We start from the raw sequence: 22,213 nt of genomic DNA on the forward strand, positions 1-22,213 counted from the left end.
CAGCGCTCACCAGAGCACATACCCTCCCCAGTGTCTATCACCCAGTCACCCCATCCCTCCCACCCCACCCCCACTCCAGCAACCCTCAGTTTGTTTCCTGCGATCAAGAATTCCTGATGTGAGAAATCTTAATGTGAGGGCAGCACAACTGATCAATCCCAGGGACCTCCTGACCCCCAGCAGCTGCCAACATGCCGGTCCCCTGCCCCTGCAGAGGGGACACTCGGGGCACAGGCAGCGTTTCCATCCAAACAGGAAAAAATCCAGGGCTCAGTGTACACATTTCACAGCTTTTTATTGAGATGCGGGAAGAGTCCCCTGGAGGCGGACGCGCTCACTGTCCCAGTTTGCCCAGGCCTTCCGCTGCATGGGTGACAGCATTTGTGACTGTGTTGGTCGCCGTCTCAGTGACTTCCTTCACCACCTTGTCCCCTGTATCATGGGCCTTCTTTAAGGCGTCGGCAATGGCTGTCAGGAAGAAAGAGGAATAACGTCCTGTGAGCTAAGTAAAAAATTTCCAGCTGGTAGGGCCAGGGTCACGTAGAGTGGCCTGTGGGCTGTGGTGGTCCTACTGGATCGTGCCCTGGAGGAGCCCCGAGGGGACAGAGGGCAGTGGGGCTCCTGGAGGAATGCATTCAAGGGTGGTTTTACTTCCCTCCACAGCTTGCGTTTCTGCAATTCTGAGTGAGAGAACATTGGCTCCCCTCAAGGGAAGAGGTACTTTTACATCGCTGTGCTACAGCGTCCGCACACGCATGAAAGTATTTATGTAAATGTGTATTTATATAAAGAGAGAATTTTATGTCTGAAATGTTTTTTTGTCCGAGCCTGGTGCCACATAGTCGTTTGTGACACCACCTTAACACCCCACAGAAAGGACTGTCTGGATGGATCTTGCTTTAGCAAAGTGCCGTCTGTGGTCTCTGATGAGTGTTGGTGATTGCACACCCCCTGAAAGGATGCAACATCAAGGTCAGGGTTTGACCTGGTTAGGCAAAGAATGGCCGCTCCCAGCATCTAGCTTCTCTCCCTCCCTCCTCCCCCGGCCCCAACCTCAGCCGTACCTTTCTCTCCAGCCTCCTTGGCGTGCTCCACCACCTCCTTGACCACCCCTTCCACGGCATGAACTGCGAAGATGAGGAGCCCGAGTGAGAGCACTGTGCAAGCCAGCTTCTCCTCAAGGTGGGGCCCAGACAGCTCGGGATAAATTCTGGACGCCACCCCGGGCAGGTCGAGGCAGCCCAGGAGAAGGAGCCCCAGCTGGCTTACTCCCGAGACTCCCGGGGGGCCTGGCTCCTGGGAGACAAGCTGAGTGAGCCAGACAAGGGCACAGGGTTCTCCATGCCCCTTGGCCTGGCCTGGCGAGGCCTGGAATTCAGATGAGCAGGCCCTCCTGCCGGCTGGGGGCCTGGGGCCAAGGCGGGGTCTGTCTCCCAGATCCGGGCACCTCTCAGGTGTGCTGCTGGCCGGCCTCAGCCTGATGGAGGCTGCAGCAGGTGGCCAAGTGCCAAAACCTCCTACAGCAAGACCAAGGCCCCAGAGCGATTCCTCCAACAGGAGGGAACTCTCTGACCACCTTGGAGTTGTCTGAAGTTTGGGTGGCAGTGGCTAGAACCAGAAGATTCTGGAGTCAGAAGAACTGATTCTACCTCCACTCTGTGCTGCTTGGTTCCCTCACCCGTGGACTGGGGCTGAGACGGAGCTCAGGACCAGTGGAAGGTGAAGGGGGGCAGGGAACACCAGCCGCAGGTTAACCGATGACAGACAGACATGTGTGCGGCAGCCAGCCAGGCAGAACCGCAGCAGCTAACTCGGACACGAGCTGGGTTTCACAAAACGCCGGGTGGGACCTGGACTAGCCTCCTGCATACAGTTGCGGGTGTCTGCACACAAAAAAGGGTTTCTGAGGACTTTGAAGAAATTCAAAATGTCCTTTAGATAAACCCGGTGGGGAGGGTGGTTGCTGACTTTGAACAGAATCAGACTTGGTGGTTTCTTAGTGAAGAAATCTTTGAAGCTCTGAAGTGATGGTAAAAATAAAAATCCATTTTTCCTTTTTCTGTAGAGGATATTCAGAATAGGCTGTTTTGATACAGGGCTCCCGGGTTTCCAGAGGGAAGGATTCTAGCCACCCAAGGCTCACCCAAGCACCTGGGCTCTCCTCCTGCCCCCAGGGGCCTCCTCAGAGCTGGAGTCCCTCCTGCCCTCAGTCACAGACCCCAGAAATGGGTCTGACCCAGAGAGGCCTGTTTGGGGCACTGGACCCCTCATGACTCCACCCAAGCTGCCCTCCTCAGCTTCCATACCCCTCACTTCCATTCTGTCCTTGTGGGGCTGATCGGCCAGGGTTCCTCAAGAGGCCAAGGCCTACCTCCAATCTGCCGGGATCAGCTTCCAACAGGCCCCACTGAGTCTGCCCCCAGCCCCCCAGCCTTAGGAGAAGGGCCCAGCTGGAAAGGAGCCTTGGGGTACTTACCAGCTTCCTCGGTGGCCTTCTCGGTGCGGTGGGCCAGGCCCTCAGCAGCAAGTTTCCCCAGGCCTCCCAGCATCGTGTGGTGACAGGTGGCAAGCAAGCAGGATGCTGGGGCCTGGAGCAGCGTCCTTTTATAGATGCCTCTGATGCTAGCCTGGGCTCTGGAGCACGGCCCCCGCCTCAGCCAAGTAGGAGATAGGTGGTGAGTCAGCGTAGGCGGCGGCAGGAGGAAGAGGTTGGGTGGGGCCGCCCCAATGCTGTGACTCCAGCCTTGCCCCTCTGGCAGTATGAGACCCCCACACGCCGTATTCTGGGCCCCGGTGAGGGTCAGGGACTGGAGAGAGAAGTCAGCTCTGGGACGTGGCCCTCCCGCAAAGCAGGAGGCCTGACTGCCTTATGGATGAGAGGCAATTGGGGAGCCCTGCCAGCCCCCTGGGCTTCAAGCTCCCCACAGCCCGGGCACGAGTGCACACCCAGACAAGGCCTAGGACTTCCAGCCTGCTGTTCAGGATCCCCAGGGGGGCTATTTAGGTAGGGGCTTGAGGGTCTGGGGGCCTGGGGACCTGGATGGCCCCTCAGGCCAGGAACACAAGTGGAGTGGGGGCTATTGGACCCCAGGATCTCAGCTCTGCAGCGTCTCTGCAGTTTTCACTGGAAATTTGAGGGGTGGGGGCCTCATCGTGGTACCTTGCCCAAGGCTGAGGAGGACACAGCATTAACCAGAAACCCAGTCACCCCTGGTTTGCAGTCAGCCGCTTCTCACTCACAGGAGCACCTGAGCACCTGGACGGCCCTGCACAGGAGCAACCAGCCCAGGAGGGAGCCCGGCCATCACTGCACCCTGGGGCCTGGCTTCTTGGAGAGGCCCAGTGCCCCCCAGGAGGCCCTAGAGGAGTAGATGGAGGACCCCACCACCACCACGGGAGGTGTGTCTGGTGGCCCTAGCCAAAATTCCAGAAAGCCACTCCACCAGCCCCTGACGCATCACAGGCTTAAGGGGCCAGGCTGCCTCCCTAGTTATTCAGGATGGAGAGAGATGCCTCAAGCCACATGCCACATGCTGCATCCCTTAGTCACTAGCCCAACCTGAGCCTCAGTTTCCTCATCTATAAAATGGGGACAGCCATGCCTTCCTAGCCATGTCACTGAGAGTCAGTGGGATCATGTGTGCAAGCTCTTGGTAAACTTGTATTCCCTCCCCTTTGTCAGTGATGTGCCAGGGAGGGGCTGCTTGGCAGTGAGCCCTGACTGACCAGCGGGTGGGTCAAAGAGTAGCAGGGGCGGAGCTGGGGAGCGTGACCCCACTGGCTGGGAGTCACGGAAGAAAGGTCCTCCCAAGTCCCTGTTCATGCCATCCAGGCCTAGGGCAGGAGTCTGAGGCCGCCTCCCCGCGTACCTGCTCTCTCAGCCCTCGGAGCTGCTCGGGAGGGGGTGGTGAGCCCTAATTAGTGTTTACCCGACCAGGGGCCCTCACAGCCTGGGGGCTACAGCGCTGAGGCTCTCCCACACTCCTGACTGGTGTTAGGAGGCCTCAAGCTGTGGCTACCCCCCCCCGCCCCGGGGGAGGGGGGAGGGGGGCACTGTGGCAGCAGAAACCCTGGGTCACAGGGCCACAGCACCACTCGTGTCATTCTCCACTGGCAGGAGCGGTCGGGTCTGAAACAATTTGGAAAGCCCCTCTTTGAGGGAAAGAATACAATAATACTACTCTTGCAAGTGTTACAGACGGCTCTGTGTGACCTTATGGACTCAGAGGAGGCTGTGAAGTGAGGGGCTCTGGAGCTTAAGTAGGTCCACAAGACTCTGTTCTCCCCTTATCACAGCCAAATACCAGAGTATTCTGCTCAGGCAGCATTGCCGGGGGGGTGGGGGGAGCGGGCAAGGGGGGGCTACCAGGACGAAGCTGGTGGGAATTGGGCTGAGAGACCCACAGGAACTTCCCTGGATCCATCAAAGTCCCCCAGCCCCACAGGAGTCCTTGCTATGCCTCCTCCCTGACAGGATGGTGGTGTCACTCCACATTTCTGGGATGGCTTCCAGACCCCACAGACCCCTCCCCACCACTGCCCATCCTAGGACACTCCTCCCTCTCTCCTCAGGAGCTCATTAGCCCCTCAAGAGGCCCTTGCTAGGGCTCAGCCCCTCGGCAGAACTCTGGTCCCAGTGCCAGTCCAGAGCTCAGCCCAGTACAGCCTCTGGATACACTTTTCTTTCCCTTTTTAAAGATTTTATTTATTTATTTGACAGAGAGAAACACAGCGAGAGCAGGAACACAAGCAGGGGCAGAGGGAGACAGAGAAGCAGGCTTCCCGCGGAGCAGGGAGCCCGATGCAGGGCTCGATCCCAGGCCCCTGGGATCATGACCCGAGCCGAAGGCGGACGCCCAACCATCTGAGCCACCCAAGTGCCCCATGGATACACTTTTCTTCCACTGTCGGGAACGACATTACTGCCTGCGTGCGGTTGAAGATGACTCAGGTGAGAACCATCCCATCTTGGAAGAGGCCTGGCTCACACTGGGCCCCCGTGGAGCAGCCCTTGAACACAGGCACCTGTGTCAGCCTGTCCTGAGTCAGAAGATCAAGTCCAGCCATTGGGGCAGGACCATCAGGCCTTCGGAGGAGCCGACTAATCCTCCAAGTGGAATTTGCTCAACGACCCAGTTTGGCAAAGGACCAACTGGGCTGTGTCACCAAGTCACGGAGAGCCAAGTTTTCAAACAACAATTTTCCAACTTAGCAATTACCAGTTCTGAAAAATAAAAATAAAGAATGTTTAAGTACTCAAATACTCGGAGCTGTCTTGTGTCTAAAGCAGGACAAGTTCTCGCGTGATCTGAACTACGGATGTCATGAATGTCAAGTGTTATGACTGCCTGTCCTCCTTCTGCTTCATGGATTTGAGCTCCCAGTAGAGTCTGAGCCCACAGAGCTTGCACACTCTGACCCCTCCCAGCCACAGGGAACCAAATCCAGACTCCTGGGGACGGTCTGTGGGCCAGCAGAGGAGGACTTCCTCAGCATGTCAACATTACACATCCCTGGGGGTCGGTCAGGGTTCTGGTGGAAATCAGAGGGCACATCAAAGGGATACCTGATGCCCACAAACCTGTGGGCAGATTTAAGAGAACCAGTAAAGGATGGCAAGGTTCCTAGGGACCAGTAATAGTGAGAGTGGTTACATCCCTGGGCCCGGGAGGGGCAAAGGAGAGCCCGCACAGACGCGGAGGAGAGCGTGGCTTTAGGAGGTCATCAGACAGGATCAGCAGCAGAGGAATACGGCCACTGCCAAACCATGCCAAGCAAGGAGGGTGCAGGAGGAATAAATACCTCTCCTCTCCCTCTCTGCTCTCCCGGTATCTCCCCCATTGGCTGAACCTAACTGGGGCTGAGGGCGAGGGAGCTGTGGTGATGCAGTTCATGAGCGCAGGCTCCCAGGGTGAGGGCAGGGATGAGCAGGTGGAAAGTGGATGCGAATTTTCTGTAAACATAACACCAGCTCAGCCTGCCAGACTGCTGGGTCTGCTGGTAATAAAGCAGCAGCTGAATTCTAAATAGTCCCATTTCTCCTTCTTGAAACCGTATGGAGGAGGACAAAGGCAGCCCATCACCAACACACACACATCAAACTTAACTTCAGAGAAACTAGGAGACTGGGAGACCATGCAAATGCAGAAGCAGGTGAGCCCGGTGGAACCAATGTGGGAAGACAGGCCAGTGCAAAAGAGTGGGGGATGGGGAGGGCCCAGTGGCAGGCATCTCAGACGTTGCCAGCAACACTCATTCCCAGGACGAGAGGACCCTCCGAATGAGAACTCTTTGGGACAGAACTCAGAACCTGAGGAGGTGATGAAAGAAGCGGAATAAGCCCAAGGAACTGCAGGGGTTTACTCCAGAAGAGGACCACCTTCCAAGAGAGGAGAGAGCCCTTGGGAAGGCAAGGGCTCAACCCCTGGAGCCCATGACTGGGAAAAGAAGGCTGCCTGGAGAAACTTCTTGAAGTCAGTTTGGTTCTAAGAGGCAGAGGGGTCACAGCTATGAAGGTGAGTCCAACACTTGTATGAGAAAGAAGGGCAGCCTCCTGAGCAGAAGAGCCTGTGTGAATCCCGGGCCCTGACCCTCTCCATAAGAATGTCCCACTGATGCCTGGGAAATTCTACTTCAGATTTGAACTTCGGATTCCTTACAGCCTCCAATGTCATGAATACAAGGGCTTTACGATGAACAGGGTAGGTTTCTCTCTTCCAACTCAATGTTAATTGAGTTGTAAAAGCAATATAATTTTTGTATCTTCCTCACCCAGCCTTCCCTGATGGATGTTTGCATCTCACACAACCACAGTACAATGACTAGAAAGGAGGAATTAATAGTAGCATATTTAGCTAAATTAAAATTTAAATTATTTAACTAAATAAAATTATTTAATTAAATAAGAATAATAAAGTTTTTATTTTAACTTCTTAAAAATAGAAAATGCCATACACAAAAATAGAACACGATGAATCTTCATGGACCCATTGCAATAACCCAAGGGGCCTAGCTATAGCAATTATGAGCTCAGATCCCAGATGTCTTCCCAGTGTGTAATTATCCCAGTGTAAATATTTCATTCTTGAGGAACCTTCTAGAGGACTAACTCCAACCAACCAACAGATAGCAAAAAATATTTTAGCAAAAGGAATGGCAGAGAGCTTTTAATATCTTCAATTGCAGATCTAAGACAAAACAAAGGTGTGGCTCAGAGCAATGGAATGTAAATATTTCAAAAAGTAGAAATGAGGCAAATAACAACAAAAAAAAAAGAGAGAGAAAGAGAGAGATTGAGAGAGAGAGAAAGAGAAGGGGGTTGAAGGTGGAAAATAGGGGCACCTGAGTGGCTCATTCCGTTAATCCTCTGACTCCTGATTTCAGCTCAGGTCCTGATCTCAGGGTCCTGATCTCAGGGTCGTGGGATCAAATTCTGTGTTGGGCTCTGTGCTCAGCAGGGAGTCCGTCTGTCTCCCTCTCTCTCTCTTCCTCTACTTCTGCCCCTGCTCAGGCACATGCAAGGTCTCTTTCTCTCTAAAATAAATAAATAAATCTTTTTTAAAAAAAGAGTGAGAGAATGTGGAAAATAGAAAACTCTGCTTCTTGTCTCTTATGTAATTTGTAACTTGACAGGAATCAGAGCTGAGAAGTCAAGGGGAACCAAAATGTAATGTTAGTGACCTTGTGTTTGGCTAGTTGAGGAATTGAAATCTGGAGAATCAGGAATTATTTGGGGAAATTGCTAATGGAAGAATTGATCTTTGGAGCCTAGATCAATACCCAACAGGTACAGTGGCCACAGCCGTCTCCTCCTCAGCCAGTCTGGGCTCAACTAGCTTCACGAACCTCATGGAGACAGGCCTGGGCTCCTAAAGGCTCCCATGGGTTCCCCTGGTACTATGCCCACTGTGTCCCAGTCATGGAGCAAAACCAAGTCCAACTTGGCCTTGCCTCCACTCGCATCCCCAGGGCTCACAATGTTGGGGAGAATAGAGGCACACAGAAATAAGCATTTGCATGGTGCCATGGGAGGGCCAGCTGCATGGGGCAGGAGGAGAGTGGAAGGGGCTGCACCCAATAATGGCACCCATGGTGAATCTGACAATATGTGAACTCGTTGTTATCCAGTAGGAGAACCAAAGAACAGTCATGGCTGTTTCGTTTGGCAGATGTTCCAGATCACCACTCTTGGCACTGGGAGTGCACTCATCAGTAGAAGGGACTTGGTGGCAGCCCCATGGACAACCATCACAGAGAAGCACACAGGAAAGGGACTCATTAGAATAACTGTGGAAAAGGAGTACGGGGGTGTGACAGTGTATCAATGGTGGCTGGACCCATTCTGAGTGTATGTGTTGGAGGGTGGACAGGGGAGCTGGAACCTGAAGAATGAAAAAGTAGGTGCTCTAGACAAGAATGGTTTGTGGGGGAGGATGGAGAGCATTCCAGGTAGAAAAGACAGCACATGCAAAGACCCTGTGGTGAGCAGGAGCATGATGTCAAGGGGAATGAAAAAACGTCAATGTGGCTGAGGCAGAGAGGGACAGGGTGTTGAGAGAGGAGGCTGGGGAGGTGGGTGAGGCCGGCAGGATGCTGGCATCCAGGTAACATGGGGATTGAAGCTTTTGTTCGCAAGAGAAAATCTCATTCACAGTGGCTCAAACACCGAGGGAAACTGCATCCATCGCTAGCATGTGGCAGCTGAAGGACTGGTTAATTTAGGGACTGGATAAAGTAACTTGGGACTCAGGTTCTTTCTATAGTTCTGCTCTGCCCTCATCAGCAAGTTGGTTTTTCCTTAAGCTTGTTCCTCCTTTGGTTACAAGTGGCCACCACAACTCCAAGCATCGTTTCCAGCCGCAAAATGTCCAGTGGAAGAGGGAGGACTCTTTCTTCTTCATTTGTCTCTCTCTCTTTTTTTTTTTTTTAAAGATTTTATTTATTTATTTGACAGAGAGAGACACAGCCAGAGAGGGAACACAAGCGGGGGAGTGGGAGAGGGAGAAGCAGGCTTCCCGCTGAGCAGGGAGCCCGATACAGGGCTTGATCCCAGGACCCTGGGATCATGACCCGAGCCAAAGGCAGATGCCCAACGACTGAGCCACCCAGGTACCCCTCTTTTTTTTTTTTTTTAGGATGGAAAATCTTTCCTAGAAGTTCCTTGGCCCTCAGATGTGATCTCCCCTCTTCTTAGCCAGAGCTGGGTCCCACACCCATCCCTAAGGCAATTTCCCGAGTTGCACTGGATGAAGAGGGATTGCTGGGCCCATGGGGATTTCTCTCTGAGTCACCGCGGAAGGGCGCACACCAGAAAAGATGTGAGGGCTCTGCCAATCCAGCCCCTCCGGCCTCCCCCTAGTGTGGCCCAAGATGGTCTCTCCTGACCCTGGCACCCACCTGGAGGCAGGGGCTCCTGGAGATGCTGGAAGCACCCCCACACTACCCAGACATCTCTTCGAGGACCTTCCCTGTAGGCCAGAGGGAGCTGCCTTGGCCCATTTTGCAGATTAGGTGAGGCCTTCTTTTGGGTAGTCAGCAAACAAGAAAACAATGGAACAGGGCTTGGCCCTGGGGTGAGGCTGGGAGATGCTGAGGGTGAGAGGGAGAAGACCTGTCGCACCCTTGGGAGGGATCCCAGATGGGAGAAGAGAAAGGTCACTTGAGCAGAGCTGCACCCCCAGAGGGCCCTGGGCCAGAGCGGGGCGCCACACGACTGTTGCTCCCCGCCGGAGGGCCGTGGAAGACCCCTCGGGAAGCCGGCCTTGAGTCAACGCGGGAAGGAAAGACTACGCTTTTCCCTCTTGTTTCCCCAGAACTGGGAAGTGTAATCAGTATTTTTGAATGGAAACGGCTTGGCTACCTATGTGCTCGTCCCAAGACAGTAAGATCCTCCCGGGTGGAGGGAATAACGCGTGCAAAGACGCGGAGGTGGGGAAGGGGCAGCCGGCGTCATCAGCCGCGGTGTGGCAGGGGGTCCGGATGAAGGGGGCCGCCAGCCCTGGCGCCAGGGCCGCGCCTTATCCTGTGGCAACTGTGAGTCACCCAGGAGCCGGGCGTACCCAGGGCTGGTGTCGCGTGCGTGGACACGTGCTGGAGCTGGGGGGGGGCACTAAGTTTGCGGGAAGTCTAGTCCCTCTACGCCCCTGTGGGACCAAAAGGCCGGCCTCCGTCCCGGAACGGAAAGTCCTGCTGTGTCCAAGCGGGAAAGGGGGCTCGCGGGCGGGGTCGCGCGCGCGCGCGCACACACTGCCCGGTTCCCCGACTTCACGCCCACGTGCACCGCCCGGTGCGCCGCTGCTCCTCCCCCAGGGGGCGTGTCATGGGCGGGGCTCCGCTCCCCCGGCGGCCGCGCGGAACGCTCTGAAGTGCAGCCGGGCGCGGCTGTTCCGGGCGCGTTCTAGCCTTCCCGGTCTTGCGCGGTGACTCACCGCCGGGTGGGGCCGGCGCACAAACACCCCGCAGCGGGTGGGGAGAGACAGAAGTCTCGCTCCTGCGACTCCGCGTCGTCCCCGAGAGCCCTGGCCACCCTAGGTCCTCGAAGGCGCCCGGCCCTGGGATGTTTCGATGCTCCCAGCCTCCAGGAGCAGGTCGCGGGGAGAAGTTCCCGAAGCCCCAGCCCTTGGAGCCCCTCGCCCCCACCCTGAGCTGAGCCCCTGGAGCATCTGGGGACCCAGCATCGTCTCCTAGCAGGGGCGGGGTTCCCGGAGCTGGGGGAGCGGTTTGGGATTGGGGGACGCGGTGGCTCCTGAACAGAGTGGGAGGCACACATACCTCCTTGAACTTCGGATAAGGGAGCGTCTGGATTTGCGTTGAGAACATGGGAAAAGAATTCTCGAATAGTCTGTCTGGGTTTCAGAATTTGGAATGCCAGAACTCTGGATGTACGGGCTGGGTTTCTGGATACGGGGGCTCAGCTCCAGGCGAGAGAGAGCTGGGCCCAGCTTGTGGGGAGGCATGAAGTGGACACAAGGTAGGAACAAGTGCTTTAATAAGGCAGCAGGCCATTGGCCTGCCAGAGCTCAGGGCCTGGAGGGCAGTCATCCATGTCTCCCTTCTGTAATTACATGAAGCCTAATTTTTTCCCAAGACCTGAGAAAGTCTCAGAGGCCTGGTTAGCAGTCTTGTCGATGGTTTCCTGGGTGGATTTGGCCACCTGGTCCATGGCTGGGGAAGGAAAGGAGAAACCAGATGAGGGCCATGCCCTGGGAACCAGAGCCCTGTAGGGTTGGCCTGGCCTGGGTCTCCATCCCCAGGAAGCAATGTGGGCAGAGGAGCTCCGGAGGAGAGGGCATTTCTGGGTGAGGGCTGAATAGGGTGGGGAGTGTCCTGGGGCTGCCCACCCTCCTGCCCACAGCCCACCAGACCTTTCTGTCCCGCTTCTGTGGCCTGATCCACCACTTGCTGAGCCGTTGCTCCTGCTGCAGTCGCTGGAACAGAGAGATGTGGCCTTTAGCCCCTATTGAGACACTGCTGACCACAGGGGCCCCACCATTGCTACCCCCCATCTGTTCTCTAGAGTAGTCTGTCCTACAGCCCCAAGGGACGAATGCCATCCAAGTAAAGTCCTTTGACTAAGGCCATCCAGCCAGCGAGGCACAGGAGCCCTTTCCATGCCTCTAGGGTGTTCTTAGTTATTTATAACTCTGGGCTCCTCCCCTCTGGCCTGCTTCTCTTCCCAACTCTAGGATTGCGGAGAAAATCTCCCAACAGAGGCTGGAGCCGGCATCTGGGCTGTCGCTGCTCCTGGGCATGGGCCGGGAGGAACCCTATTCCCCTTTCACAATGTCTTCTGCAGAAGCCTGGCCCAGATGCCTGGCTTCCCACCTGTAGTGCATGGGACTCCACTTTGGCAAGAGGCCCTCTCCTGTGCCTCACCCCAGAGGCACACAAGCCATGATGCTAGTGCCTCCGTGGGTGGGCAACTGAAGGCATTAGGAAGTGAAGTCCAGAGAGGAGGTGACACGTCCAAGGTCAGGCCATGTCCTCTGGACCAGAGTTTGTGCCTATGGTGAACAGGGTTTCCAGGGGCTCAAGTGGGTCCCACCTGCTGGGTGAGCAGACAAGTGGCTCCAGCCTCCAGAGATCTGACTCATCCTTCCTGCTGAACAGGAAAGAACCTGCTTTACTCAGACCCTGGGCCAGGGAGGTGTGGAGGGCTCAGGCAGGCCCTGGGTCTGTGGCTCACAAAGCCCCCCCGCCCCACCTTCCTGTCTCCCTCAGGGCCTTATATGACAGAACCAGTCAGGGCCACAGAATGAGCCTTTGCACCCAACTTACAGATGGGGAAAGTGAGGCCCAGAAGGAAGGGGCCTGTAGACAGGCTTCCTGGTAGCATTTTAGTTTCAGGGGAACAACCGTCCAAGTTCCCTGGGGCACTGGTGAAGGAGGGAGTTAGTTTGACTGTTGTCTGTTGACTGGGATATGTGCAGGACAGACTGGGAGCTGGAGTCCCTAGGGAGGCTAAGCTGGGATTGGAAGAGCTGCAGCTGGTGGGCCCAGGGGTCTCCTCATACTCCCTAGCCCCAGTCTACCCTACCCCATGCCGCTGGGTAACCTCAGGTCTGAGGAGGAAAGAGCTGGAGGTGGAGAAACAAGGCTGCGGACCTGCCCTCTGGGGTGAGGGTGGGGAGTCCCTCTGGGTGAAGACTTAGAAGGAAACGATTATTTTTCGGGGGGGGGCGTGGGGGGGGGCGTAGGGGAGGTGGGGGGGCTCAAAACAACTCAGGGGTGGGGCAGGGGCCGGAAGCCGCTTCCACCATTCTGTCCGGTCCAGTGTGCCTCTGAGACCCCAGCGGGCAGAGGTGCATCTCGGGGTGCGCAGCCGCAACGGGCTCTCTCCGTGGACCTTCACCCTCCCCAAGGGACCGAGGTGGGGCCGCTCAGGATCAGGGTGGGGCCGGTCCCCGCCTGCTCAGCCTCCTCGTATTGGCTCCTGGCAATGCCCAAATCGGGCCCCGAACCCTCGGGCACCGCTGTTCCCCACCTGCCTCAAGGCATCAGCCCCTAGACTGAGTGGGGTGGGCGTCCAACCGGGTCCCTGCATCTCAGAGGAGGGCCCTCCCGAACCCGAGCCGCCCACCAGCTTTCGGGATGCGCAGCCCCGGGGCTTCTGCCTCCGTGAGTCCAGCCGCGTGCCCCTGCATGTGCCCCAGGTCGCGCGCCCTCCTCACCCGCTTCCTGGGCCGTCCCCTGCACTTGCTGCTTCAGGTCCTGCAAGCCCTTGCTGGCCATGGCTGCGGAGGGTCTGTGAAGTCGTCTAGGGTAGCCGCAGCGATGTTAGATCCGGTTCACCTTGCAGCGACCAGAGCGCCAGCTCTGGTTTTTAAGGCGCCCCGGGGCCGGCCCGCCCAGCGCGGGGCGGGGAAGAGGGGGGCGCGGGGCGTTTCCCAGCAGAGCGGCTCCGGGGACTGACCCGGCCCTGCTCCAGGCTCCACCATCCGGAGAGCACGTGCCGGCCTCCGGCGGGCGGCGTTCAGAAAGCGGGGGTCCCCACCAGGGTCTGAAGAGGGGCGAGGGGCTGCAGAGGGGTTGGGTCGGGGTCCAGAGACGGGCTGGAGTAGAAGGGGGGCGCACAAATCCCCCTCCCCGTCGGCCCGACCCTTCGTCCGTGACCCTGAGGATCCGGTGGGCGCTGGGTCAGCGCCAGGTCAGAATCTCAAGGCTGGAATTGACATTAATAATAGCAGCGGCCTTTTACTGAGCATTTACCTAGTGCCAGGCGCTGCCCTAAGGCTTTACAGCCTCTTGTATAATCTTTACAACAGCTTCGTGAAATGGGTGTTATTAGCAGTTTATAGGAAGAAACTGAGGCACAGAGGGCGCGTTAGGTCTCACCCAAACTCACATGGCAGGCAGGGACTCGAATCCGCGTCGGTGGGCTGTAAACCCTAAGGCCCCGACAACCGCCAAGGTGGCTGTCCCCACACACTCGGCCGGGACACTGCAGACTGGCCAGCTGCCCTGATGCTACTGGGACCAGGCAGGGGCAGAGGGGAGAGTCGAGGAAATCCCTCTCACAGAGGGCGAGTCACTGGCGAGCGCCTCTGGGGAGGAAGCAGCCCAAAGTAGAGGGGGACAACCAAGAGGGCCGCTGTGTGCGCCCAGCCCAGGCAAGGAGAGCCCTACCTTAGGTCACCAAACCCCTACGAGTTGGGCGGGGGGCAAGGTTCAGAGAGGGCAGGGACGCTCCCCAGGCCACACAGCGAAGAAGGGAGTAGCCGAGCCTCAGACCACTGAGGTCACCTTTCCCAGGATGGGGCGCGCGCTGGATGTGGTGACCACCCGGGGGCGCTGGGAGAGGCGTTAGAGGCCCAGGCGCCAGTCGGGGAGCCAGGAATCCCGAGGACAGCAAATTGACCCAAGAGGCATGACCGCCTGGCACCCAAGTGTGCTCGTCAGGCCTCCACCCCGCCCCACGTTCTTCCACTCCAGAGCCAGCCTGCGGAGCCTGGAGGCCACCGCCGCACTCCCTTGTGCGTTTTGGTGCGGCGGCTTGACCCTCTCTCTAGTGCTTACTCTCTGGTTCTGCCCCCGCCGCCCCGGGCCAGTCTCTGCGCCTCTGTGGGAGTCTTCCCGATTCTGGAGCCCTGGGAAGACCCCACCTACCCAGGTCCACTCTGCTGGCCCATACACTGCCTCTAATCCGGGGGAGGAGGTGGGGGGCGGGGGGGGGTAAACCGCGGAGCGTCAGCCACGGCGTGGAGTTATCTGGAAGCACGCGCGCGCGCACACAGTGAGAATAGATTAATGGAGATAACTCTGGGCAAGTAAAAGGGACAGGCGCTGAGCTCAGATGGGGGGAGGGGACACCAAGCACCGATGAACCAAGCGGCCGCCACGCCCGCTCCTCCTGGCCTGAAGCCCGGCCAAGCCCAGAGCACAAAGGCGCGGTTGAAGCCGCCTTCTTGCTGCCTCGGGACTCCGGGGAGCCCAGCCTTGCCCACGTCCTCCTGAATTCCCACCAGTAGCACCAGTCTCTTCGGCCAGGAGGGTCTGATCACCACAGCAGTTAGCTCATGGCTGGCTGTTAAGGCTATTTGCTGCCGGTCCCAGTGGGCGAGAACAAGACAGGGAGGCAGCAGGCTCTGTGTGAGGCACAGCGGGGCCCAAGCAGGTGATGACAGAGAGAGCTGAGTGGCTCTAAAGCAGGAGGCACTGCAGTCAGACCTCTTGGGTTCAAATACTCCCCAGGGCAAGTCCATCTCTCTGAGCCCCAGTGTCCCCATCCTTGATGGGCGGATGGGGGCAACAGAATCTCCAAGTGCTATTGTGAGGGTTAAATGGGCTGAAGGATGCCCCACACTCAGTGGGGTCCCTTCAACAGGGGGCCATTCACCTGGGGCTTCTCAGGTAAGGAGAGGGACAGGGAGAGACCAATTGTTCCTCTAGGGAAGGTAGCCCCAGGAGCCCAGAGCACATAATAGAGGGTCTATTTTTTTTTTTTTTTTTAATGTAGGCTCCATGCCCATCGAGGAGCTCAACACAGGGCTTGAACTCACGACCCTGAGATCAAGACCTTAGCTGAGATCAAGAGCCTGGCCCCCTAGCCTAAACGACTGAGCCACCCAGGTACCCCAGTAAGGGTTTTGAAGGCTAGGAGCAGTGCAGGTGCCATGGGGTGGGAACAGGCTTCCCAGACAGGGCAAACCTAGATGTTTGGCATTTGACCCCAAGAACAGGCCCTGAGTATGTGCCTAGGGTGGGAGTCGAGCAGCAGGGACCCTTCCAGTTTCCTTCAGCAGAGGCAGAGGGCCCTGGGAGTCTGGTGATGCACTGTCCTCAGGGGCTGGGTCTAGGAGTCCTCCTCCCCCTGTCACCTTATGGGACTCGCTCCTCCTCTCTGTCTCTCACAGTCCAAAGAGCTCTCAGGCACACCCAGGCCCCAGGTGGACCCCTCCTGGGCATGCACAGGCCTGCTTGTGTGCCCGCATCTGGGCCCAGGAGCATTAACACCCCTGACTGCCCTGAACCTTTTCCAGACCTTTCACTCCTCCTGTGGCAGGATTTGGGGGCCTGGGGAACCAGCAGTCTCCTGTTCCTTTCTGCCTCCTCGGCAGTGGATGCCCATGGGCAGCAGGCTGGAATACAACCCTGCTCAGCTGTGCTTGACTGGGTTCCCAGCCCCCAGGGCTGGCCTTGACCCCTGCTCCCACCACTGAGGCAGGATGGGAAAGTGATGGTCTTGGTAGTGTCTGAATTCGGGGGCGGACTCAAGCTCTGGCTCTGACTCCCTGGGCTGGCGGCTTGGGGCAAGTCACTTAGATGCTCTGAGCCCAAACTGTCTGGGTGCCAAAGGGGAAGGAACCCCTCCACCACTTCTGAACAAGACCCCAGGGCATGATGCCAATAGCCTTCATGTAGGACACCTGCCAGCCTGGTCCCCAGGTTATTTTGAAATCCCGGGGGTGGTGGCCTCTGCCGTAAGCACCTGGGTCCACACAGTCAGTGGGGCTCTAGCAGAGCATGGGAGTTAACTGGGTGGCTCTGGAGCCAGGCGACCTTGGCTTCTGCCCAGTCCCCGAGGTTCCTTGCTCTGTGCCCTTGGGCAAGTTATTTAACCTCTGTTCTTCAGTTCATTCTCGGGGAAACTGGGATCATACCAACAGTTTGTTCTGAGGATTAAATTACGTAAAGCACTCAGGCCTGGGAGGAGCTCATTTTTACTACTTTCAAGGTGGAGGCTCACTTTCTTGCATCTCAGCTGTCCGCTTTTCTAATGACACTTGACAGGACTTCTGGCGAAGGACAGGAAAGCCCAGCTCCCAGCTGGTGGGAGCTTGAAGCCGGGTGGGGTCAGGCAGGAGGAGATATGGGGTCATGTCCTTCTGCCCTGAGGAGGACTCAAAGAGGTCTTGCTATGGGTCTAGACGTCACATCTTTGAAGGTTACCATCTGTTCCAGGGAGGGGTGTGAGGTTGTCTGGGGGAGCCAAAAGCAGGGCAGCTTTCTCCATGTTAAAAGACAATGGTGTGGGCTCCCTGAAGGCAGTGCCTACTCTCAGAATGTTCTCGAAATGCCTAGGGTCTGCCCGAAGTGTACCTGGCCCCGGACCTGCTTCCCAGACCCACCAGCCGGCTGGCCGGGTTCCTGTTCCCAGATGAGGGAGCACAGAGCAAAAGCTTGGGCAGGTATGGCCAGGGGTGAGGACTTGAGTTTTATTTGGAATCTTTAAAAACAAAATTTCACCTCAGCATCTGTGAGGTCAGAAGGACTGGGGGCGGAGGCCTCGAGGGAGGGAGTGAGGGAGGTGAAGGCGTCAGAGGCAGCTTAGGAGGGCAGGCCTATGGGTGGCTGGGTGTGGGCATGGGAACATGGGCAACCCAGGTCGCGCTCCAGGGCTGGGCATTCTGCGTGCCAGGTGGGGGTGGGGTCCCAGGCAGAAGGCTCTTCCTCGAAGCCTCCATGGCCAACTGGCATCCCTCTAGTCTCCTCCACTCTTGGCCTGGGAGAGAGAGAGAGAGAGTGACTTTCACACACAGCTCCAGGCCCCAACCCTCAGCGGCCACCCCAAGGGCGGTGGGGCTGGGAGTCATCTCTGCCCCTCCACCCTGAGGGAGTCATTCATGAGGGGACCTCACACTCAGGCTGAGGGGGCTGCAGAAGGTCAAGAGGCGGCCCTGAGGGCTCTGGGTCCCTGGGAGGGAAGCAGGCTTGCCCAGTGGAATCCGGGAGCCCAGCACCTACCTCCTCAGCCACTTCCTCTTCCGCTTTGGCTGCCTTGTCCTCCTTGTCCTCCTGCGGGGGGGCAGGTTGCTCCAGGTCCTCCTGTGAGGGAGCAAAGGGGGACCAAGGGGGTGTGGGACCATGTGGAGTGTGCAGAGGCTCCCACAGCTCTGCAACCAGGGCTCACCCACCTGGCTCAAAGATGAGCAGAGGCCCGGAGGTGAAGGAAGTGTGAGGACCAGTCTGACCATGGGAGTGACAGAGCCTCATGTAAGGGCCCACAGTGGGGGCTCTGTCTGATGATGCAAGGCCTTCTGGAGGCACCAAGTCTTCTGGAGCCCCGCTTTACACCCCCTAAGCTAATGCAGAGTCTCTGGGCAGTCTGAGTTTGGGCCTCTGCATCAAGGAGGACTGGTGAGGTGGGGTGCAGTGGTGTGGGGGAGGGCTGTGGCCCTGAAGCCTGAGACATGACACCACCCTCAATGCCCCCAAATCACATGATCATACAGCCCTGTCCGACTTAACTCCCAAATAACCCTAGGTGGAGGGGTATGCCATCAGTTTGTACAGCGACCCTGAGGCCAGGGAGGCCAAGTATCCAGCTCAAGACCTCAGAGCTCAAAGCAATGGAGTTGGTAAGGATCAGGTTCGGCTTGCTCCAGGCCCTTCCCTATTCCTAGTAGCATCTTTCTCTCTCCCTGCCTCCTGGATGGGCTCTGGGCTCAAGCTGGTCTGGTTGAGGTCAGTAGGGGTTATACAATCCTCCCCACTACCTGTCTCCTGCTCCCTTACCCCCAGCCAAACACTTGCCTAAGGTGGCCTGCCTGGGGGGTGGTTGAGTGACAGCTGTGGGCAGGACCAGACTGGATGATCAGCCTGCATCCCAGTCCTAGCATCTACCTCTAGAGGATCCTGCCATCTCCGTGCTACCACTGGGACATCCTTGGTGGGTTGGGGCTTTAAAAGGGCACCAAACTGTGTCAGCTAGAGTTGGGGCAGGCCTTCCAGGCAAAGGGTAGGTGGCGCCCTGCCTAGTCCTGCCGCCCCAGGGCAGGTGCATGAGGCCAGCGGAATGGAAGAGCTGTCAGACTAGCGGTGCTGCATCCTTCTGCGGTTCACTGGAGACGCAGTGCGACTGGTTTTTAAGTGTCACCAGGAAATGTCCCCTTGGGGCAGCCACCCGCACCCTAGGACCTGGGGTGACTCCATGGGTTCACTGGCCCTCCTTCGAGGCCAAACAGGAGTGTCCAGACTCCCTCTCAGAGGCCCAGTGGCAGCCTGGCCCCACCCCAGCGCCTCTTTTGCTGGGGGGGTGGGAGAGGGAGGGGCCTGGCGTCCCCTGGAGCACCTATGGGTCCTGCCCAGAGGCACAGATGATGATGATATAGTCACCTGCCTCTGTTGGGTGCTCACCATGATCCAGGTGTAACAGTATCCCGGGGGGCAATTTCCCTGCAGGATCATACATCGTCGCGGGGAAACGGGCCCTCTCAACCCCTCCATGTTACGGATGAGGTAATGGAGGTGCCAGGGGGTTGAGCAGCTTCCCAAGGTCATACAGCTAGCAAGGGGCAGAGCTGGGAATGAGGACAGGGAGCAGTTGCCCGCCCCAAGGACATGGGGACCCTGTGTTGGTGCTGAAAGTGGGTGCCTAGGTGGCCCCCTTCCCCCCACCCACTCCCCGAAGCAGGGATCCTCATTGCTGGGGGCCCGGAGCGGCCTGTACCTGCCCCCCATATAAACCGGGCTCCCACCCGCTACCTTACCCTCCTGCAGAGTCTGCCCTGGGACCTTGGGCACCTTACTTAACCTCTCTGGGCCTCATTTCCACACCGTGTTTCTGGGGATTTTGTGCCAATTAAATGAATTAGTAAGTGTAAAGTGCTTCAAGCAGAGCGTGCTCTGTGGTGGGTGCTGGGACAGCTCACCCACGGGCCTCCGGCTCCTGGGAGTGCCCTATTGCTCTCCGTGCTCCCAGCAGCGGCAAGCCCACCAGCGCATGCGCGCGCGCACACACACACGCACACGCCAGCACACACGAAGGTGGAGGGCGGGGTCAGGACCCTCACTGCTTTGTCACGAGGGGGCGCTGCTGCCCTGCTCCTCCTGGGAGGTGAAGGCAGCCCACCAGGCCCTGCAGGGAGGCCGGCCACCAGGCCTGTGGGCGGTGACTTGGCAGCTCCAGCCCGATGTCTGTGGCCTAGGACGCTGCCTGTCACCACAGGGGGCCCACAGGACCCTGCTTTCACTAGTGAAATGTGGTGCCTCCCAAATGCTGAGTATCAAGGGGACGTGGTTTTGAGCCTCACTTTCCAGTTGGGCCCCAAACTGCCCCCCTCACAAGGGTCATTGGGAGGATCCTAGGCGTTAATGGGTGTGAGAAAAACCAAGCACACATCATGGGTCCCTAAGTCTCTGCTTCCTTATGTGTCATGAGGCAATAACGCCGCCTCCGTAGCTAGCCTCTCCGGGACCCAGTCTCACCTTTCGAACCACTCCAGAGGTGATGGCAATATTCTCGGCCTCCTCCACCGTCTTGACGGCCACTGTGTTGACGCTGGTGACCACGGCCTCACTCACAGCGTTGGCCTGCTCCTTGGTCTTCTCAGCCACTGCAAGAGGACTCTGGCTGGCCTTGGTCCTCCTGCCCCTTCCCCGCCTGGGCCTGGCCTGCCCAAGTCAGGCTGAGCAGCCCCTTTCTCAGGACACTCAAAACTCTGGCTCTACTCCCCTTTCTCTGACTCCAGGGGAGCCCTGTTGCTGATGGAGGAATCAGGGGGCCCACCCTGGGTCTAACCTCAGGGTCTGGTGGAGTCTGGATCCATGTACAGCTTGGGCTCCCAGTTGGGGGGTAAGGAGGACCCTGGGCTCAGGTGTTCAGTACCAGGTTGCAGTCCCTGGAGGTCCCAGCCCCCATGTCCCCTGGTCCTGGGCTCCTCACCTGAGGTCACGCTCTGCACAACATTCTCCTTGGTCTTGGCTCCTGGGGAGGAAATGGAGGCGTCAGTCTACTCCTCCTGGTGTTGGGGAGGGGGGGTGAGGGCAAATACACACAGAACAGCTGGACAAGCTGTGGGGTCGGTAGGGGGTGAGGATGGTGTCTGGGGGCCAGCAGTCCCTTCAAAGGCTGCTTCCGGCTGTGTCTGGAGGAAGGGGATGGATGGGAAGTGGACAGGACAGGACAAGGGTGAGAGAGACCAGGCCTGAGGTAGGGTGCAGACCTGCGCGGGTGAGGCCTGGGCCTCGGAAGCAGCAGCAGGACAGAGCTGAGTCACCGGCTTCCAAGGGGCTGAGGGGCGGTGGGGCTGCCCTGGACCCTGGGGCTTGGGCTCCTCTCCCCTGCCCACCCCTTCCCTCGGAACAGGGTGGGGGCCTGGGACGTGGCCGCTGAGCACCTGCCTGCTCATCCCACAGAGGCTCCAGGCTCAGCGTGGCTTCTCATCTGAGTCCAGGGGCCTGCAGGTGGTGCTGGGGTGGGGGGCGCTGGGCTGCATCTGTGCACTCACACTCACACTCGCGTGCGTGTGTGCATGTGTGTGTGCACAAACAGGTGTGTGTGAGGGCTGAGTGCCCTCTTGCTGTTCTGCCCCAGAGACCCTGGGGCCCTGAGGAAGTCAAAGCAGACACTGGGGGGCTTGGATGGGTGGTGTACAGGGGGATGGGCGTGCTCCAGGGCCTGGAGACCCTGACTCAACAGCCAGGTCCTCACCCCCACCCAAAATGCCTCCCTGGGGCTGGGGGATAAGGTTGGCCCCGGGGAAACTGGGCACCCCCGCCTCCGGCATCCCGGCTGCTGCACCCTGCCACGCCCTGCGTCGCCCACACTCACCCACATACATGACCCCCTCCTTGGTCTTCTCGGCCGCTTCCGTCACCCCCTGCTTGGTCTTCTCCACGGCGCCCACCACACCCTCCTTGGCGATGGAGAAGCCCTTCTTGAAGACGTCCATGTGGGCAGGGCAGGGAGGCTGACGCTTGCCGAGCACTGTGGCTAGAGCGGGCGAGAATGCTGCTGCAGCCGCCTTCCCCGCTGCCTCTTACTGACGCCCATGAAATATTGATGATGCGGCGGCTGGCTGCTGGGAGCGAGGCCAGCGGGGCGGGTGGGGCGGGGGGAGGGCGCCTGCCCTCACCTTCCCCCCAGGGCGGGGCAGCGGGGGTCCGGCTCCCCTGCGCCCCTGCTGCCCAGCCCTCCCCTCCTGCCCCCTGCCCTCCGGGGAGGGCGGCTGCAGGGGGCTGCGCACGTCCTTATCCATCACTGCCCCTTATTCATCCGCTGCCCTGCCCACCCGCAGTGGCCGCCACGGCTGGGGGCTCTCAGGCCCCTGGCCTGTTGTGTCTGATCCATCTGGGACAAAGGGGGTCAGGCAGGGGAGGCGCCTTTGCTACCAGCGTCCCAGGTAGGGCAGGGGTCAGGGCCCCGTGGGGCCTGTCAGGCAACAGTGGCCAACCTCCCAGACCAGCCTGGGCTGCCTGGTGACTCACCAGCCCCGTGGATGACCCCATCCCTGGGCTCTAGCAAGGGCAGCGGGGAGCTGGGGCAGAGGAGCCC

The 22,213-nt window shown here is 58.4% G+C and overlaps 3 protein-coding genes across 5 annotated transcripts; all 3 read right to left on the reverse strand.

Moving 5' to 3' along the window:
- Window positions 1–114: 114 nt before the first annotated feature.
- Window positions 115–2,666, reverse strand: FAM25A (family with sequence similarity 25 member A). Its single transcript, XM_031035676.2, has 3 exons — window positions 2,477–2,666; window positions 1,065–1,127; window positions 115–468 (listed from the first exon to the last, which is right to left on the reverse strand). The coding sequence occupies exons 1-3, from the start codon at window positions 2,547–2,549 to the stop codon at window positions 335–337; spliced, it is 270 nt and encodes an 89-aa protein (XP_030891536.1). The 5' UTR covers window positions 2,550–2,666; the 3' UTR covers window positions 115–334.
- Window positions 2,667–10,970: 8,304 nt separating this feature from the next.
- Window positions 10,971–13,326, reverse strand: ADIRF (adipogenesis regulatory factor). The gene is made up of 3 exons (XM_006740385.3): window positions 13,170–13,326; window positions 11,364–11,426; window positions 10,971–11,163 (listed from the first exon to the last, which is right to left on the reverse strand). The coding sequence occupies exons 1-3, from the start codon at window positions 13,228–13,230 to the stop codon at window positions 11,060–11,062; spliced, it is 228 nt and encodes a 75-aa protein (XP_006740448.1). The 5' UTR covers window positions 13,231–13,326; the 3' UTR covers window positions 10,971–11,059.
- Window positions 13,327–17,129: 3,803 nt separating this feature from the next.
- SNCG (synuclein gamma) lies at window positions 17,130–21,995 on the reverse strand. 3 transcript variants are annotated; one of them, XR_014146278.1, is made up of 6 exons: window positions 21,491–21,995; window positions 20,603–20,644; window positions 20,146–20,273; window positions 19,054–19,222; window positions 17,683–17,763; window positions 17,369–17,440 (listed from the first exon to the last, which is right to left on the reverse strand). XR_014146278.1 is itself a non-coding variant. In XM_081823968.1 (5 exons), exons 1-5 carry the CDS (start codon window positions 21,609–21,611, stop codon window positions 17,266–17,268), a joined length of 636 nt encoding a protein of 211 aa, XP_081680094.1. In that variant the 5' UTR covers window positions 21,612–21,990; the 3' UTR covers window positions 17,130–17,265. The 3 variants fall into 3 exon arrangements, 2 of the variants coding, with proteins under 2 accessions (XP_081680094.1, XP_081680095.1); XM_081823968.1 differs by lacking the exon at window positions 19,054–19,222 and having other exon boundaries at window positions 17,130–17,440; window positions 17,683–17,852; window positions 21,491–21,990; XM_081823969.1 differs by lacking the exon at window positions 19,054–19,222 and having other exon boundaries at window positions 17,130–17,440; window positions 21,491–21,970.
- Between the last annotated feature and the right edge of the window lie 218 nt (window positions 21,996–22,213).

This window comes from Leptonychotes weddellii, chromosome 6, assembly GCF_054177405.1.
Source record: "Leptonychotes weddellii isolate Sample4059 chromosome 6, ASM5417740v2, whole genome shotgun sequence".
Lineage (NCBI taxonomy): Eukaryota > Metazoa > Chordata > Mammalia > Carnivora > Phocidae > Leptonychotes > Leptonychotes weddellii.